This window comes from Ornithorhynchus anatinus, chromosome 14 (assembly GCF_004115215.2).
Source record: "Ornithorhynchus anatinus isolate Pmale09 chromosome 14, mOrnAna1.pri.v4, whole genome shotgun sequence".
NCBI lineage: Eukaryota > Metazoa > Chordata > Mammalia > Monotremata > Ornithorhynchidae > Ornithorhynchus > Ornithorhynchus anatinus.
The window spans coordinates 13239048-13252826 of record NC_041741.1 but is presented as its reverse complement, the minus strand read 5'-3'; the positions used below and the strand labels follow the sequence as shown (position 1 = coordinate 13252826).

Here is a 13779-nt window from a genome sequence, read left to right as displayed (position 1 = left end):
TTCTATGGTATAATTTATTTATTCCTTTTAATGTCTGTCTCCCCCTCCTGACCAAAAGCGCATTTTGGGCAGAGAAGGTGTCTAATTCTGGTGTAGGTTACTCTCCCAAGCACTTAGTACAGCTCTCCACACATAGTAAGCGCTCAGTAAATACCACTGATTATAGCTATCAGATCAGTCTAGAGTGTGGCTATAGTTCCAGGGCAGCTGCCCAAATTGCTGAAAAAGGCAGAAAATGTTCAGCCCATCTCTCTTCCTAGGCTTGGCCAGGCCAAGGACAGAGCTGCCAAAGGCCTATTCTTTGGCCTGACCTACTCAGCGGGGCCATGGGGTTGAGTCTAAAGCAGTTTGTTATTTGAAAATCAATGGGAAGGCAATAAAAACCTGGCAGCCCTGTGACCACCTCACCCACAAGCTGTCCAAATTTCCCCATCCTTGCATGTTTCTTACCGGTTATGGTGGCTTTGCCAGCATTGCCCCCTCCTTGGTTTGTTTCCAACTCCCCTGGCAAACTCCCATTCCGCCAACTTCCCTTCTCCAGAGGTTCAAAGGGCTTCACTGATTTCTCATAGTATCAGATCAGCCAGCCCTGTGGTCCCTGCACCCGTTTCTAAGAAAGCAGCTGCTTTGGGGATGCAGACACTTGTAAGCAGAGCTGCGGGTTGGGTTTCATTGTGAGGAATTCCAATCACTCATCCTCTCCCTCCGTGATTACTGCACCAACTTTGCTGACCTTCCTGCCTCCTGTTTCCCCCCTCTCCAGTCCATACTCCACTCTCCTGTCCAGATCATTTTTCTACAAATATGTTCAGTCTATGATTCCCTACTCCTCAAGAACCGTTTCTCATCCATCTCTACATCAAGCAGAAACTCCTTACCATTGCCTTTAAAGCCCTCAATCAGCTCTCCCCCTTCCTACCTCACCTTGCCACTGTCCTACTACAACACAGCCCACATACTCCTCTTCTCTAATGCCAACCTATTCACTCTACCTTGATCTTGTCTATCTCACCTCTGACCTCTCACCCACCTCCTATCTCTGGCCTGGAATGCCTCCCTCTTCATGTCCATCAGACAATTACTCTCCCATCTTCAAAGCCTTATTGAAGACACATCTCCATTAAGAGGCCTTCCCTGATTAAGCCCTCATTTCCTTTTCTCCCACTCCCTTCTGTGTCACCCTGATTTGCTCCCTTTATTCACCCCCACCCTGTCCCCACAGCACTTATGAACGTATCCATAATTTATTGATTTATATTAATATCTGTCTCCCCCTCTAGACTGTAAGCTCGTTGTGGGCAGGGAACGAGTCTACCAACTCTAGCATATTGTATTGTCCTCACCTGAGTGTGTAGTACAGTGCTCTGCACACAGTTTGTGCTCAATAAATATGATTGACAGGGAACTTGGGAAGGCTGCTGGTAAATCTTCCATTCTGGAATTTAACCAGCCAGATGGCCAGGCAGACTCACTGAAACTTTAAACAGAGAAATAATGACTGATTCAACTCTGCTTGGAAAATTCAGTTCCCAATAGAAGAACCCCAAACCTTTCAGGATAGATAGTTGCTGCAGAAAATTCAGTATATGTCTCAAGAACTGCCTTGGTCTTGAGGTCAAAGACATTACATAAATGGGACAGCCCTGGTGTCAGGGTCCCTCAGAATAAATGTAGAGTAGAGTAATAATGGAAAGGATTTCTCAGGTACAGTTGACCAATAACTTTTTTTATAGTACTTGTTACGTTAATCGGGTCAGATGCAGACCCTGTCCTATATGGGGCTCACAGTCTAAGTAGGAGGGAGAATATTAAATCCCCATTTTGCAGTGGAAGAAACTGAGGCACAGAGGAAGTGAAATGACTTGCCCAAGGTCACATAGCCAGCAAGTGGTGGAGTCAGGATTAGAACCCAAGTCCTCTGACTCCCAGCCTTGTGCTTTTTATCCACTAAGCCATGAAGAACTTGCTGCGGAATTCACATGCCCTCACAAAGGTACAGCTGGAAAGTAGCAATGCCTAATAAAATGAAAAATATACCCTCAAAGTGCATTAAACTGGGAGAAATACAAGCACTTAATGTGCATAAACAAGAGGATGGTTGCTTTGAAGGAAATGGGAACAAGATATTATCATCCTTTTCATGATGTGCAGTAACCCACCCTCTTCTGGAGAAAAAGTTTAATTAACTAAAAACTCCGGAAGCTCGTGATGCAGATGCATCAGATAATCATCCTAATATTTAGACCATAAAGGAAAAAGAAAATAATTCCTTTTCACCACCCTTTCAGGATTTCTTTAACACATCAAACCCATGAGATCAGCTCCTGAGTTCATAGGGCTCTTGTCCAGTGGACAAAGCTCAGGGAAGAAAAATTTAAAATTTTAAAAAAGCCTAATTTAATCCTCCATATAGAATGAGGTATTGTCCAGAAATCAGCAAGTTCATCCTGTGAAATTCTGAAAGCAGTGTCAACTGCAATTAAAAACATCAGGGAGTGGCTTGATCACCTTACATCTGGATCACTATTTCATTTCAAAAAGAAATGAACCCCAGAATCCAGAAGTAGACATGTTCCACATCTGCTCATATTTATAGAATGGGGCCTAGAGTCATTTAGGGACAAAATAGTTAAAAGTCAGAGAAATAACTGTGTCAGAGACAAAGCTTGTCTCTAGTATAGAAGCAGTGTGGTCTAGTGGATAGAGCATGGGCCTGGGAGTCAGAAGGACCTGGGTTCTAATCCCAGCTCTGCCACTTGTCTGCTGTGTGATCTCGGGCAAGTCACCTCACTTCTCTGTGCCTCGCTTACCTCATCTGTAAAATGGGGTTAAAACTGTGAGCCTCAAGTGGGACATGGACTGTGTTCAGCATGATTAGCTCTTATCTCCCCCAGAGTACAGTGCATAGAACATAGTAAACACATAATACTGTAAAAAAAAATAGTTAAGAGAAGTGTTTATGAGTAAACGTTAGCATTCCATGTGTATTGTAGAGAGCCTGATCACACTGAGAACCAGCGGTGCCTAACGGAAACAATATGAGCCTTGGAGTTGGAAGACCTGGGTTCTAATCCCAGCTCCATCACTTGTCTGCTGAGCAAGTCAGTTAACTTCTCTGTGCCTCAGTTCATCTGTAAAATGAGGATTAAGACTCCGAGCTCCATGTAGAAAGGACTGTGTCCAACCTGATTAGTTGGTATCTACCCCGCACTTAGTACAGTGCCTGGGACATAGAAAGCACTTAAATACAATTACAATTACTATTATCTAGAACACACTCTGAGGTCCCATTTAAGAAATTGGTCTTCATTTTGCAGGATCTTATAACAGGCTGGCCTAGTTCTCCTAAGAAATGTGCTATTTCCCACTTTTCCCCAAACCCCGCCCTCAAGTTCTGCTCAGCCCGATGAAATGGGATGGTAGGAAAAGTTACGAGTCAATTCTGGGCCTACAGACACTTTGGAGACTGTGAAAGAAAAATGACCAGACATTAAGGCAGGTATATGAGGGGAAGAGAAATCTTTCTAAGGAAAGCTTCGAGCCCTTTAGGAAATGGAGGGAGATGCGTTTATTTAAGGGAAATCTTTCAAATCCCCACTTGTATTAGGGAATCATTTTTAGTCATTGCTGCCCTCTTGTGGTTCGGTTGATAAGCAAAAGTTAATGGAACCAGGAGGATGTCTGACCCATCTCCAGGAGAAACTTACATTCCCCCACCCCGCTGCAGTCATTCGTATTTACTGAGCGCTTACTGCATACAGAGCACTGTTCTCAGCGCTTGGCAGAGCACAGTAGAACAGAGTCGGTAGACACGTTCGCTGCCCCCAACGAGCTTACAATCTAGAGAGAGAGAGAAATGGCACTCTTCGTTTATTTTACTTTTTGTAAGGCAAGAATAGAAAAGCTTTATTCAAGTTCAGGTGAGAAAGCTGAAGTGAACACTCTCCCAACCTCTCTTCCAGAGTACTAGTTGCAATTCCACATCCAAACAATGTCCTGGAGATCAATCTTTTTTCAATAAAAACAAGGGAGAATGCTCAACTTTTGAATTACCTAAATGTCCCACCATTAACTGTTTGAATGACTAAATGAACTGCATTGATTGGTTCAGCAAATGCTAATTAAAACCTAATAACCTCTGGGCTCATTTGACACAAGATGCAACATCCAGATCTCTTGGTATTGTATTGTCCCTCAGCATCTAGGCTGTAGGGAGCAAGGAAGAAGGAGATGCACTACTCATCAAGGAGCAGCTTGCTGGAGCAGCAGTGTGGCTTGGCGGATAGAGCAGGGGCCTGTGAGGCAGAAGGACCTGGGTTCTAATTCCAGATCCACCATCTGTCTGCTTTGTGACCTTGGGCAAGTCACTTCACCCTGGCTCTGCCACTTAGCTGTGTGACAGTGGGCAAGTCACTTAACTTCTCTGTGCCTCAGTTCCCTCATCTGTAAAATGGGGATTAACTGTGAGCCTCATGTGGGACAACCGGATTACCCTGAATCTGCCCCAGCGCTTAGAACAGTGCTCTGCACATAGTAAACGCTTAACAAATACCAACATTATTATTATTACTTCACTTCTCTGTGCCTCAGTTACCTCAACTGAAAAATGGAGATTAAGACTGTGAGCCCCATGTGGGACAGGAACCGTGATCGACCGGATTTGCTAGTATCTACCCCACTGCTTCATACGGTGCTGTACAGTACTATGTGACGCATACTAAGTGCTTAACAAATACTATTATTATTATTAGTAGTAGTAGTAGTAGTAGTAGCAGTATGAATATTCACTCTGGAGAAACCAGGGGAGGGACTATTTGTCATGAGAACAGGGACCTCTGCAAATTAGTTTCTTCACCCAGCATGGAAAGTGACCAGATCATTTTCAAATTTAGAAATACGTCAACATGCCGGTAAAGTATAATTCTTCTCCTCTGCCTGCCTTCTCCCCTTTCTGCACTCCTGCCCCATCTGCCTCCCTGCATCTAACCCCTATTCATTCATTCAATCGTGTTTATTGAGCGCTTACTGTGTGTAGAGCAATGTACTAAGTGCTTGGAAATCTAGTGGCACGTCCCCCTAGCCATAGGTGACCCCTCCACAGGGGTGACAGGGCAATTGTCCCCACTGCTTTGTTGAGATGGACTCCAAGCCCCATTAACACCAGGTCTTTGACAAGACCTGAGAAGGCTGAGAAGATTCGAAATGGTGGCTTTCTGATTTATTTTCTTTAAAATCTGCTCTCTCCGTCATCCTTCTAAAATCCCTTCTCCCCCACCCCAAACACATGCACACTCAAAGTGAAAAATTAGCACCCATGCACCCCAATTCCTTGGTAGTCCTGAGTTTCCCCTCACTCTGCAGTGATGGGAAAGTCTCGGGGAAGACAGGGTTTGAGTGGGAAGATGAGGTCTTCTGTTTTGCACAAGTCTTCTACTACTTGAAGAAACTCGTCTAGTTGGGAGAGGAGGTAGGGTCCTCTTAGCAGAAGACCACGGAAGAATGTTTCTCTTAGCAAGAGGAGAAAGGTAAACAAGTTTTTTAAGATCTCCAGTACTAAACAGGTGGGATACCCCACCTTCTCTGGCAGGAGCTTTAGAGGAGAAAGAGTTTTTCTACTTTCTTCCAGTTCTTTTCTGTCCTTCCCCAGGATGGAGGACAAGAAGCTTGGGAAAATATATGGGTAAACTTGTTACAGCTCTTCTCAGCACAGAATATAGGGGCTATAGCAGCATCAGGGCAAGACCAGTTTGGGTGTACTGGGGATCCGGAACTACAGTTTCTGATGCAAGAGAAACAACATAATATGAGCAGTTACAGTAGGTTCGAACTGTGGAAAAAGTCTTCTGTCTTCCTGCTTACACTTTCCATCAGCATGTACTAATAGTTTCCTCTGTGTCTAATCTCAGTACGTGACACCACAAACTCTGACTTGAATGGCTACCCATTAAGCACTTTGATTTTTCACCCTGCCCCCAAAGCTCTCATGTACCTATCCACTGTAGTTTATTTAATATCTGTCTCTAGTCTGTAAGGGCCTTGTGAGCAGGATTTGTGTCTATTTTTTTGTATTCTCCCAAGAGTTTAGTACAGTGCTCTGCACACAGTGAGTACTCAAAAAATAAATACCACTGATTGATTACTTGATAAGGGGATAAACCCTACTCTCTTCCTTAAGTAGGGAAAGTTAGAGCCCTTATTTCATGCACCGTGCTTTTCTCTGTCCTGAGAAGCAGCGTGGCCTAGAGGAAAGAACATGGGCCTGGGAGTCAGAGGAACTGGGTTCTAATTCCAGCTCTGCTACTTGCCTGCTTTGTGACTTTGGATGAGTCACTTAACTTAGTGCCTCAGTTTCCTCATCTGTAAAATGGACATTCAGTGCCTGTTCTCCTTCCTTCTTAGACTGTGAGCCCCTTGTTGGATAGGGACTATGGCCACTTGATTAACTTGTATCTACCCCAGTGCTTAGTACGTCCAGATGGCACATAATAAGTGCTTAACTAATCTATAGTCACTGTTTTTATCTGTGATTCAGCTTCCTCATCTGGGGATCACATACTTGTTCACCCTCCAATTTAGACTGTAAGCCTCATGTGGGACAGGGACTGTGTCCGACATATATCAATCCCAGCTTTTAGTACAGTGCTGTAAAATGGGGATTATGCCTGTGAGCCCCAAGTGGGACAACCGATTATCTTGTATCTGCCCCAGTGCTTAGAACAGTGCTTGGCACATACTAAGTGCTTAACAACTACCATCATTATTTTTATTATTGTTATCGAGTCTGGGGATTAGCCGGGGGAGTCTGCGCGGGGCCATACAGAGCTGGGATCCTTGAGTCTCGTCCTGCTGAGCGTTCAGCCGTCCCCTCTCCAGGCCTGCGGCTGGCAATTACACACTCTCGGAGTCTTCGAAGGGTCGAAATCAGAGAGAATGGGAGAATTTGGTGGCAGAAAGCTGCTGCTATTTGCCCACCTGCGGGGGGAAAGGAGCTTTTCTCTGGTATTCCAGGATAGGGCCACTAGATGGCATTGACATTTGGAAGAAACTTTTTGCCTCTCCTGTCTCTGTCCCTTCCAGAGGAAAGGCAGTCCGTGGTTAGAGAAAAGAAGGCCCAGGCGCTGGCCTTTAAAGGTTAGGAGTCGTTCTCCTGTGACCCGAAGGGATCCCACGGTAATCCAACAATATGAGAACCCGATTCTGATACCTAATCATGGGGATGTTAGCTTTATTAGATTTCAATTAGCATTCTCTCCCAAATTGGATTATGAGGCCCTAACCATTCTGATGGTTAATAGGGAGACATTTAGATAATTGCAGCTGTCTGGGACTATTCAATTGGCAATTAGTTGCACTGAGTGATTCTTGTAATGACTGAGGAAAAACTTGTTAGCAGGGGGGTAGGGATATGAAAAGACTCAGGGGGAGGGCATTAGGTGTTTGCTGGGATTTAAGGCGATAGGTGTGAAAGTAGGGTATAGGCCTTCCGTGCTGTAGGACCAAGAGTGGTTTGGGGGAGAGGGGAAGACAGTTGTGAGGGTGATATGTGCACACACACTGTTGGAATTGTTTTTAGAAGGCCAGGAGGGGCCCAGCAGGGCAACACTGAAATCTACTGCTAAGTATGGATGATTCCCAAATCTACATCTCCAGCCCTGATCTCTCCCTCTCTGCGGTCTCGCATTTCCTCCTGTCTTCAAGACATCTCTACTTGGATGCCTTGCCGTCATCTCAAACTTAGCGTGTCCAAAACAGAACCCCTTATCTTCCCACCCAAACCCTATCCTCCCCGTGACTTTCTCATCCCTTTAGACCGTATCATCCTCCTTTTTGTCTCACAAGCCCATAGCCTTGGTGTTTTACTTGACTCGTCTCTCTCATTCCACCCACGTAGTTAATCTATCACTAAATCCTGTCAGTTCAACCTTCACATCATTAAAATCCACCCTTCCTTCTCCATCCAAACTGCTACCATGATAATCCAAGCACTTATCCATCCCATCTTGATTACTGTATCAGCCTCCTTGCTGGCCTCCCTGCCTCCTGTCTCTCCCTGCCCCAGTCCATACTTCATTCTGCTGCCAGATCATTTTTCTAAAGAAATATTCAGTTCGTGTTTCCCCACTTCTCAGGAACCTCCAGTGGTTGCCCGGCCACCTCCACATCAAACAGAAACTCCTTGCCATTGGCTTCAAAGCACTCAATCCCCTTTCCACCTCCCATCTCACCTCGCTGTTCTCCTACTACAACCCAGTCCGCACACTTCGCTCTTCTGATGCCAACTACTAAAATGTCTCACCGTGGTCCTCTCACCCACATCCTGCTTCTGGACTAGAATGCCCTCCCTCTTCACATCCAATAGACAGTTACTCTCCCCACCTTCAAAGTCTGATTGAAGACACATCTCTTCCAAGAGACCTTCCCTGATTAAGTCCTCATTTTCTTTTTTCCCACTCCCTTCAGTTGCCCCGATTTGATCCCTTTATTCACACCCCCACCCCTCAACCCCACAGCACCTATTTACATATCCTTAATTCATTTGTATGTCTCCCTATCTACACTGTAACCTCGTTGTGGGAGAACGTGTCTGTTATATTTTACTCTCTCAACTGCTTACTCCAGTAATCTCTACAAAGTAAGCACTCTGTAAATACGATTGATTGATTAAATGGGTAAACATCTCGAGAAGGAGCACTTCCTGTTAATGGTGTTAATAGCTTTGCTCAGTCTTTGCATAAGGATGGGGAGAGGACTGGGTGAGAAGAATAGGGTGGCAGGGAGAAAAGATGCAATAAATTTGGAGTGAACAGAATCTATGCGAGGGACAGAGGAAAAGGAAGTGGGGAGAAGAGAAAAGAGAGAGAATGTAAGAGAAGAAGGAAATTGACTAAGATACTGGAAGGTGAGTTGAGGGTTGATAAGAAGAGAGGTGGGGCATTAAAAGGGAAAGAGAAAGAGCAGAACAAAGGACAAAAGGCTATTCAACAGAAGACCTTTAAGAAGGAAAGACAAAGAACATAACAAAAACCCATGTGTAACAGAAAACGCAAGAAATAAATGTATATAGTCTGCATCCAAGTCAGATGGATGGAGAACTATTCTTCCTTTCTTTCTGTCCCTTTTCCTTTCCCTCTCTCCCTCCCTTTCACTTTCCCTCTATTCTCCCCTTTTTATGCCTTCTCATTTCCCCTTCTCAGTCTCCCTTTCCTCCACCATTTGATGTTCATCTGTTTTTCCTATCCTTCATCAGTGAAAGGGGCCAGGTGGCAAGCTTTTCTGTAAGTTTACACTTTAGTTTCATGGTGATTTTAATGTGAGGATTAAGACTGTGAGTCCCATGTGAAACAGGGACTGCGTCCAACTGGATTACCTTGTTTCTACCCCAGCGCTTAGAATAGAGCCTCGCACATTGGTAAGCACTTAACAATTACCATATATTGTAATATTATTATTAAGGCGCTTTCAAAGCAGGGCATTTAAGTGTTTTTAAAACATCTCCGAATGGTCTGGCTAGTGAATGCTCTGTGGCCAGATGGTGGATGGAGGGCCAAGGGCAGCAGGTGTTCTTCAGAGAAGAGGCAGGTTCCCATGTCTTCTACCCCTTCCTCTCCTTCCCCATTCTGAATTTCACCCACTGACATCCCTCTGATTTCTTCTCTTGGATCCACTTGAATTTGCTCAAGAACAATCCTCCAGTATATAAATTAAAGGGGACTTTTATCCCTATTTTGACCTAAATTGGGTACTTTTTATTTTTCATCTACAGGAGCATGCTGCTGATACCCAGGACAGGCAGAGGAAATAGAAACACCCAGGAGGCCACCATTCCTGACCCTGCTAGAAGGTGGGATCCAGAGCAAATATACAGTAAACTTCTGAATGTGAATCAAGTAGGAAGGGATTGGGGAAAAATGCATATATTACGGGACTGACCGTTGATGAGTATGATAGAATTAGTAGACACAACACTTTTTTATGGTATTTGTTAAGGTCTTACTATGTGCCAGGCACTATAATAGGGGTAGAGCCAAGCTAATAATAATCATAATAATTGTAATATTTGTTAAGCGCTTACTATGTGCCAAGAACTGTTCTAAGCACTGGGGCAGATACAAGGCAATCAGATTGTCCCATGTGGGGTTCACAGTCTTAATCCCCATTTTACAGATGAAGTAACTGAGGCACAGAGAAGTTAAGTAACTAGCCCAAAGTCACACAGCTGACAAGTGGCGAAGCCAGCATTAGAACCCATGACCTCTGACTCCTAAAAAGCCTATGCTCCTTCCACTGAGCAACACTGCTTCTCCATCAGGTGGGACACAGTCCCTGTCCCACAGGGGCTCACAGTCTTAATCCCCATTTTACAGATGAGGTCACTGAGGCCCAGAGAAGTGAAGTGACCTGCCCAAGGTCACACAGCAGACAAGGGGCAGAGCCGGTATTAGAACCCATGTCCTCTGTGTGACTCCCAGGCCCATGCTCTATCCACTAGGCCACGCTGCTTCTCAGGGTGTTTACACCCTAGCTGGGTAGACAAACACTAAATTAAGTTTCAGGTAGGGGGAAGCAACAAAATTTTAAAGTTGTGCAACTAAACTACCAGGGGGGAGTCCCCAAGCATTTAGGAAATGAGTACCCTAGTGCGTAGGTGATGCAGAAGTGCTGAAGTGACAGAATGGGGGTGGAGAAATGAGTTAGCCCCTTGGAGGAGCTGCAGTTTGAGAAGGGTTTCACTCAGGGGATCGAAATGTGCAATATTTAATTTTCAGAGGGTGAAGCATGAAGCTTGAAGTCAGGCACCTCCTTATCTTGTTTTCTCACCTGGCACATTCCCCTCCTCCCCCAGGAGCTAGGCCACCATCGCATCTGACCTTGGCATTAGGTAGAATCGAAAGCAGTGCAACCAAGTCAGGACTCCTTGCCCAGACTGGGAGTAGAGGGATTCGTCCCTCCGGCCCCTGACCGCCATAGACTTTTCTCACTTCCCCGTTCTTTCTGTGATTCATAATGATGATGGCCTTGTCTGTCAAAAATGATGGTTGAGCCTTGATCCCATCACTTTGGATGTTTTGCCCACAAATCAGTCAATTAATCAATCATTCATTCATTCAATAGTATTTATTAAGCACTTACTATGTGCAGAGCACTGTACTAAGCACTTGGAATGTACAATTCGGCAACAGAGAAGCAGCATGACCTAGTGATTACAGCACAGGTCCGGGAGTCAGACGGACCTGGGTTCTTATCCCAGCTGTGACCTTGGATGAATTATTTATCGTCTCTTGTGTCTCAGTTACCTTATCTGTAAAATGGGGATGAAGATTCTGAGCCCCATGTGGGACAAGGACTGTGTCCAAGCCAATTTGCTTCTATTCACCCCAGTGCTTAGTACAGTGACTGGCACCTAGTAAGTGCTTAACCGATACCATTATCATTATTATTATCATCATTATTAATCATTCAAATGTATTTATTAAGCACTTACTATAGGCAGAGCCAGGCACCAGCTCTGTTGATAGAGCTAAATTGCCTGGGGCTAAACACCAGATTGTGATGAAAACTTTTCAATCTCCTCAGTAATTCATGCTGGACATTCTCAACATTCTAATGCCCTCGAAAACACGGCATATCAGAGAACGTGCCTACTGACTCAGTCGTATTGTACTCTCCCAAGCGCTTAGTACAGTGCTCTGCACACAGTAAGCACCAAATAAATACCATTGATGGATTGAGTTGTCAGGGTCCCCGAGGAGCGTACTATACTCCAGTTGGAGAGAAGCACTGTAGAACAGAGAATGCAGCTCCTCAGTGAGGTACCCAGAAGAGGCATTCCAGGTCCCCCAATTATCCCCAGTCCTGTGGTTCCAGACAATTCTGGAAATGCCAGTCACTGGCCTCCGGGGCAGTTTTGCTGATGCCAAGCAGAGCAGTGCCTGCTTGCTGATAAGGGCACCTCTAGGCAGTCTGTTCTCCAGCCCCAGATAATTAACCTGTTTTTCAGTGTGGGCAGGGAATGTGTCTACCAACTCTCTTATACTGTACTCTCCCAAGCTCTTAGTACAGTGCTCTGCACACATTAAGTGCATAATACATTCCACTGATTGATTGACTGAAGACCCTAATGACTCGTACAGTAGAAGCAAATGCCTCACTTCACCGGCAGTGCTGATATTTATTAAGCACTATGGGCCAAGAACCGTGCTAAACTCTGGGGTAGATAATAATAATAATAATAATAATGGTACTTGCCAAGTGCTTACTGTCTACCAAGCATTATTCCAAGCGCTGGGATACTTGCAAGTTAATCAAGTTGGACATAGTCACACTCTTAAGCCCCATTTTACAGCCAAGGCACAGAGAAGTTCAGGGACTTGCTCGAGGTCACGCAGCAGATGTACGATGGAGGCGGCATTAGAACCCAGATCCTTCAGACTCCCAAGCCCCCTGAGGAGGGCACAATCTGAACGGGGAGTGATAGAGGCGAGGTCTACTTCAGGGGCTCTAGGTTCCCAGTAAAGGTGTTCCTCAATGCAGGCGGCACCAGCTGCAGCCGCCGGAGCCTGGCCAAGGTCTCTGGGCCCAAAGGCCAAGCCACCAGACTGGGCCTGTGAACCTGGGCCTGGCCCACCCAGAGCAATTAGTCACTTGCAGCTTCCAGATGCCCAGATCCATGTGACACCCCGCCCATCACCCCCCCACCCTGCCAAATAACAAAATGACACCATTAGGAACAAAACCGACCCATCGTATTTATCGAGCACTCACTGTGTTCAGAGTACTGTATGAACACGTGAGAGAGGACAATATCAACAGAGTTGGTAGACCCATTCCCCGCCCAAAGCGAATCACTTGTTAGCTGTGTGACTTTGGGCAAGTCACTTAACTTCTCGGTGCCTCAGTTACCTCATCTGTAAAATGAGGATTAAGACTGTGAGCCCCACGTGGGACAACCTGATTCCCTTGAGTCTACCCCAGTGCTTAGAACAGTGCTCGGCACATAGTAAGCGCTTAACAAATACCAACATTATTATTATTATTATCATTTACCCTCTAGAGGGGGAGGCAGACATTAATATAATTAAATAATAATGAGGGTATGTGTTAAGCGCTTACTGTGGGCCAAGCACTGTTCTGAGGGCGGGGGGAGATATAAGGTAATCAGGTTGTCCCACGTGGGGCTCACAGTGGCTTGCCCAAGGTCACACAGCAGACAAGCAGCAGAGCCGGGATTGGCACCCATGTCCTCTGACTCCCAAGTCCGTACTCTTTCCACTAAGCCACGCTGCTTCTCAATTAAATAAATATAAATTATACATGAATTATATAAATTAAATGTTATATATTATAAATTATAATTTATGTTTAATTTTAAATAAATTATGGAAATATTAAATAAAATAAATAAGTGTTGCCAAGCTGGGAGAGGGGGCATGAAGAAAGGGAGCAAATCAGGGTGATGCAGAAGGGAGTGGGAGAAGAGGAAATGAGGACTTAGGGAAAGCCTTTTGGAAGAGATGGGATGTCAGTAAGGCATTGAAGGTGGGGAGAGTCATTATCTGTTTGGTATGGGCAGGGCATGTCACTGTTTATTGTTGTGTTGTACATTTCCAAGAGCTTAGTACAGTGCTCTGCACACAGTAAGTGCTCAATAAATACAACTGAATGAATGAGTTTTGTAGATGTCCACCCGGACCTGAGGCATTTCTCCAACAGAACCCCTCTTGTCTTCCATCTCAGTTATAATGTATTCTCCCAAGTGCTTAGTACAGTATTCTGCACAGA

At 45.0% G+C, this 13779-nt stretch overlaps 1 protein-coding gene across 1 annotated transcript in view; it reads left to right on the top strand.

Moving 5' to 3' along the window:
- LOC114816666 (formin-like protein 5) overlaps positions 1–13779 on the top strand; it is a 70254-nt gene that overhangs the window by 44360 nt on the left and 12115 nt on the right. Inside the window, exon 2 of the mRNA XM_029079370.2 lies at positions 9764–9841. Coding sequence (XP_028935203.1) covers positions 9768–9841 — 74 coding nt within the window. The 5' untranslated portion in view covers positions 9764–9767. The remainder of the gene's footprint in view (positions 1–9763; positions 9842–13779) is intronic.